Below are 6,450 nucleotides of genomic sequence, written 5' to 3' on the forward strand. Positions count from 1 at the left end.
AGCAAAACCTTAGTCTGAGATCATCAAAACTAGGCTAAGGAACTTCCCAGTGTATGTTAGCACTCTGCCATCAAAGAAATGACACACTAAGAAAAAAAATCATTGTAAAAGGACAGAAAGAATTACTTTTGAATTGTCTAATTGTAAATCATGAATGTTTTGTGCGGCATATTCCAGAATTTTTCTTTTTAGCTAACTAACAATCCTAGAACATAATTACTGATATCTCTTAGCATGGAATTGCATCAAAGAAATTTGTTATCCCAAGAAGGAAAAAGAAATGAGAATCCAGGCCTCTGGCACATCACCTACCCCATAGAAAGGTCTGTCACAGACGACTATGATATTTAGACATCTGAGCTCTGTCCTTCTTGGAAAAAGATAAATGCTGTAGACAGAAAAGATGTAGAAAGTTCTCAGAGTCAGCAGCTGCCAGTTTTCTGAGATCGTCTTTGTTCATTCAAGTAAGTTCTGAAAGTAAATCAGAGTTCATCTTTGAAGTTAAAGCAACCTGTGACCACTTGGAGCAGTAGCGTTGGAGAAAACCAGACAGCAGTGGTGATTTTATGAAATACCGATCGGACAAAAAATGGTTTTCATATAGACAATAAAATGGTATTCATACAGACATTGCATTAGGCTAGAAAACAGACATGAATTAAATCTCAAATATCTACATGTTGTGCAATTCATTTTCTGTTCCTCATGTGATTAGTATGAACATTAGGTTAGTCAGTGCATATAAAGTTTTTAGAATACAACACAGCACATTTGTCAACTCAGCAAAATTAATGGTCTCACTAGGAAAATTTGTTACTTTATAAAAACAATTCCTAGCTTAAATTAGCATAAAACATTACATAGCTACTTAGTTGTCTCCAACATTTACCTTTCTGTGGATGACACAGATTTTATCTGAATGCCTATTGATTTATATCTCCTTATTTTATGTTTTAAGGTTTGTGCCTCCATTTTCCTCCTCTCATAGCTTTCCCTCTAAGTACATATCCATTGTATACTTACGATATTGATAATGCTAATGCTGAAAACTAATCAGAATGATGATGTCATCAATGAGAGTCCATAGGCACTGTAATCATCAGACCCTAAAAAAAGATGTGGAAGTCATAGTTTGATACGGTGAAACATACGGAATATGGCACGGCGGATGTCCTTTGTCTTGGCACTATAAATAAGAGGGTTAAGTGCAGGAGGCACAAAAAGGTAGATATTGGACATAAGGACATGTATGTATCGTGGAGCATGCTTCCCAAAACGGTGGACTGTAGAGACCCCTATCATTGGCACATAAAATGCAAGTACAGCCAAGATATGTGACACACATGTGTTGAGAGCTTTAAGGCGCTCCTCATGAGAAGCAATGGCCATAACAGAACGCAGAATGAGCACATAGGAGAGGAAAATAAAAAGCAGGTCCATGCCAAAGGTAGACACAAGAACAAAGAGCCCATAGATACTGTTGATGGTGATGTCAGCACAGGCAAGCTTCATCATGTCTGGGTGCAGGCAGTAGGAGTGGGAAAGAACATTGGATCTGCAGATAGGTAGCCTCTTGATGAGGAAGGGCAGAGGGAAAAGGGTGATGAAGCTTCGAGCAGTCACAGCTAACCCCATCCCAGCAATGAATTCATTGGTGAGAACAGAGGCATAATGCAAGGGATCGCATATGGCCACATAGCGGTCAAAACTCATAGCCAGCAGTATCCCTGACTCCATCATCGAGAAAGAATGAATGAGGAACATCTGGACTAGACAGGCCTCAAAAGCAATGCTGCGTGCATCAAGGCAGAAGGTTCTGAGCACAGTGGGCAGTGTGGCCAGGGACATGGCCACATCACTGAAGGACAACATGGACAGGAAGTAGTACATGGGAGCATGGAGGCTAGGCTCCACTCGCACAGCCTGCAGGATCACAGTGTTTGCCCCGAGGGCCACAGCATACATCACACAAAGGGGCACTGCCAGCCAGGGGTGGAGGCTCTCCAGACCAGGGATCCCAGTCAGGAGAAAGGAGGCAGGGCGAGTGACATTGAACAGTGCCATCACAGGAGGAACCCAGGATGTGTCTCGGGGTCAGATTTCTTGCTTGGAGAATTTTAAGATCTGTTCTCTGGAGGACGAGAAACTCAGAATTAACAGAGACAGTGAGGCAGTGTCTACAGTTAAAAGTTGGTGCACTCATGAAACCATTGGTTGGGAATAAAGCGGGCACACTGTTTTCTTCATATTTTACGGTCATCGGCTACAGACCTGGATCGTATTTCCCTGTTTCACGATGTAGAATGACACGTGTAAGAATCCAGAACTAGCCCTTAACCATGAGAAACAGGTTTCTACTATGTTATTCACATTTTCATAAATGTTATAAGTATCGTTCAGGAGAAATATGTAAACAGTAATTCCGAAGGTTTGTTGTTGCAGATGGGAAGCAGTTGTTGGAATCCCTAATAACTCTGGAAGTGCATAAATATTTCCTTGAAAACAGTTTAATTCAGATAGTCCATTAATTATGGAGACAATTCCCCCAGAGGGTTTTTTTTTTAATTTTAGAGGTTTATGTATTTTATTTATATATGGGCTTTTCGTGCATTTGCTCTCATACCATGAACGGATTTACTGTTTTTCTTTTTTCTTTTCTTTTTTTTCCCCGGAGCTGAGGACCAAACCCAGGGCCTTGTGCTTGCTAGGCAAGCGCTCTGCGCTGAGCTAAATCCCCAACCTCCCATGAACGAATTTAACCATGGCAGCTCATGATTGTGAGCTGCCATGTAGGTGCTGAGAACCAAATCAAGATCCTTGCAAAAGCAGCAAATGCTTTTATTTTATTTTTTATTGGATTTTTATGTATTTACATTTCAAATGTTATCCCATTGTTTTCCCTCTGGAACTCCCCTCTCCCATCCTCCTTCCCCTGCTTCTATGAGAGTTCTCCCCCTCCCATCCATTCACTCCTACCTCATCACCCTGGCATTTCCCTACACTGGGAAATCAAGCCTTTACAGAACCAAAGACCCCAAAGTTAGCATTTACCAGGGTGGGTACTTGGGAGTTAAAGGGGAGGGACAATAAGAAATTGAGGTAGTTGAGTATCAGTTTTCATTGGCACAGAATGAAACAAACAAACAAACAAACAACAAACCAAAATGGTTTTTGAAAAATCAAAATAGGATACAGCTGGTGTCAGGAGAAGACTGACTCTTCTGTACTGGGTAGAGCTTCAAAGCCTACCAACCACAGTGACACACTTCCTTCAAAAAGACCACACCTAATCCAGTAAGGCCACACTTCCAAATAGTATCACACTTGGGCTAAGCATATTTTAACCACCACATCTTGGAAGGCAAATATTAACTTTTTATTTATATAAGGTGTAGTAAATATGCAGAGATGTAAATATAATTTACACAACTTGATATAATGCAGAGGAAAACAGAGCAATAATAAAAAGTAAGAAAAGTCCCCATATATTTGTGCAAAGACTTAAAGCAGATTCTATTTTGGAAAAATTATAAATTCTAAATATCCAATAAGTATACTAATTTTTAGAGTATAGGGTGGAATTGTGCCAAAAAGAAACTTCTACTCCGTCATATAGTCTCAAACACTCCCCAAAAATCTGCTGTTCAAAAGACACATTCATGCTTTTGCACATTAGACTGAGCCCGACTCTCATACATCTCTAATGAAATAGCCACTCCCACTTTCTTGCTCACAATTTCAATCTTGTTACAAAATATAGTCCTGAATTCCTCCTCACTACAACATAGCAGTACACACATCACATCATCTTCTTGTTCTTAGTTTGCCTAATGTACGGACAGCATTTACATGTGCAAACACATGCACGAGTATTGATACATATATTCACATTTATAGCTACATGAATATAGGATATTTTCTCCCAGATGTTGTAATGTGCCTACTTACATGTTATACTATAGCCATCCCTCTGTGAGCAATTATACTGTATATTCTCTTTTATCCGTGCTTTTGACTTGCTCATTATCTCAATGATGGAAAAGGATAGAGAATGCCAGAAGACTTCTCATATGGCTGATTTCTTTTTGGCTTTAAGGACACCTTCCTTGGGGAGAACTCCAGAAATTCATAGACTTATGCTCATTTGCTCCAAAATCTCAGAGTGTTTATGTCATACATAAATTCAGTGTGATTTAAGAAGGGTCTTAGGCACGAGGTCAGTAGTGTTGAGGTGTGCCTAGTGCTCTGAAAGAAACATACCATTCTCTTGTTTTCTTCTTTCTCCAATTTCCAAATAAATAGGGTCAAGCTATGCTTTACAAGTTCCATCTAATGGGACAGGAGGAGGAGGAAAAGAAAGAGGAAGAGGAAGAGGAAGAGGAAGAGGAGAAGGAGGAGGAGGAAGAGGAAGAGGAGGAGGAAGAGGAAGAGGAAGAGGAGGAGGAGGAGAACCAAGAAGCTCGGGTATTAATACCTAAGTCAGTGAGATAGTGTAAGGACATGCTCTTTAGGAAGCCTTTCTTAACTTTGGGGGCTACTAAGAACTTCAGTGCACTATGGTTCCCAGCAAGTCAGTTGCCTCCCCACTGTGCTAACAATGATCACCTCTCTTCTGTTTTCAGTACTCAGCAACTATGTACCCTTGTCCCTTAAGGACTGAGTCTTTGAGATTCAGGACTGGTCACCCAGATTTGACTTTTGTGTTTTCCATCTAACTACTTCTATATTTACGTTCTGTAGCCCAAGCTGTCCTTGACCTTGTGAGGCTTCTGTCTCAACCTCTAATCCTTTTGCGTGCTTAGACTAAAGGGGAGTGCAACTATGCCGAGTCTAATTCTTTGTAGAGCCACATCGAACAAAATTGGAAAACAAAGAAGAGAATTGAACTTTACAAAGGGAACAGAGAGAAGAAAGGCTTAACGCGTAAATCTGTGTGAAGAGCAAGACCAAAGTCATTTCAACTAAAGCTTTTGAATTTTAGGAAGAAATCATGCCTGACAGATCCATGATTACACGTTTAACTGATGGTGCTGAGATTGTGAACTTCCTGGATATCGGTGAGTAAAGAAACATGGCTGTCTTGTTAAGGGACATCATAAATCCTTTTCAGCTTTAACAGTATTATTTAGTTAGGTAATAAATATCTGTGAGGATTTGCATGGGTCTGAAAAGGAGTGAGAACTATGCTGGACTGGTCTCTATGGTTTGCTTATAGATTATAGATTTCATTCTGTAGCACAAATGAGAAGAGACGAGAAACGTCTCGCTGTTTCTGGCTCCATCTGTAGATATGCCCGGATGACTTCTCTTATCCTTCAAAAGTCCCAGGAACATTTAAAACAATCTTTCTCAAAGGTCATATTGAAAAGTTCAGCAAAAATGATTTTTCATACTATGTGAGGTATTTATTAGTTTTTTCTTTTAAATTGAGATTATAATCACATAATTTTTTTCTATGGTTTTTCTGTTTCCAACCCCCATATGTCCCCTCTTGTTTTCTTTCAAATTCATAGCACAGTTTTCATTAATTGTTTTTATATGTGTGTGTATACATATGTACCTATACATACATATACACAGATATATGTACATATATATTCTTAAATATTACTTGCTTAGTTAGTATAATGTTACCTTTTTGCATGTTTCAGAACTGACCGTTTGGTGTTGAATGGAAAACTGGGGTGTCTTCTTTAGGGACGACTATTTCTACCACTTAGAATGGAAAATGGAAAAGCAAAGTATGATTATCCATGCTTAAGCTTTTAGGACCAAGGATAGTGGATAGTCCTGAGCTCTGAGTCCTGCTTTGCTCCCTGAACTTGTGGCAATGCTGTTAAACCCTAGAAAGTTGACTTTGGAAGCTTAGAAGTTGACCACACAAAGTGAGCTACTTGACAATGTATAGGAGACTGCAAAATAAGACAATGACAGCTCGAAAGTAAGAACCCATTTTCCAGCCCATCACATTTCTGCTATCCCTGTATATTCTTCTAGGAAGCTGCTGTCAGGACACTATCTACCTAGTCCTCTGCCCTGTCACATACTCTTATTCAAACTGTCTATTGGAGCAGGATTTTAAAGATCAGCTGTCTAACACCATGAAGTTTTACAACTTACCAAAAGACAAGCAGATGAGAAACACTCTCAGAACATGTCTTCTGTTGGCTGAAGTGAATTTATGCCGTTCCTTTTATATCTTACCCTAATCCCCACAGAGAGAGAACATTATACTGACTCTTAGCCTGGAAATTCTTCAGGGACCTCAGGTCTCCTGAGGTCTGTAAATGCCCGTACAATTAAATCATGTGCTCTTTTTAACTGAAGATGAGCTCAGCTAATATTCTCACCCCAACACGGCACATTACCTGCAGATTGGTGGGCAGACTGTGAGGCTCAATGCCTAAGAAACCTAAGTACTAGGTACTGTGCAAACCCAGCAAGTACTGA

At 39.8% G+C, this 6,450-nt stretch overlaps 1 protein-coding gene across 1 annotated transcript; it reads right to left on the minus strand.

Moving 5' to 3' along the window:
• Window positions 1-1,125: 1,125 nt before the first annotated feature.
• On the minus strand, window positions 1,126-2,064 carry LOC116893999 (olfactory receptor 51I2). Its single transcript, XM_032895714.1, has one exon. It carries the CDS (start codon window positions 2,062-2,064, stop codon window positions 1,126-1,128), a length of 939 nt encoding a protein of 312 aa, XP_032751605.1.
• Between the last annotated feature and the right edge of the window lie 4,386 nt (window positions 2,065-6,450).

The sequence above is a fragment of the Rattus rattus genome, chromosome 2, assembly GCF_011064425.1.
Source record: "Rattus rattus isolate New Zealand chromosome 2, Rrattus_CSIRO_v1, whole genome shotgun sequence".
Classification (NCBI taxonomy): domain Eukaryota; kingdom Metazoa; phylum Chordata; class Mammalia; order Rodentia; family Muridae; genus Rattus; species Rattus rattus.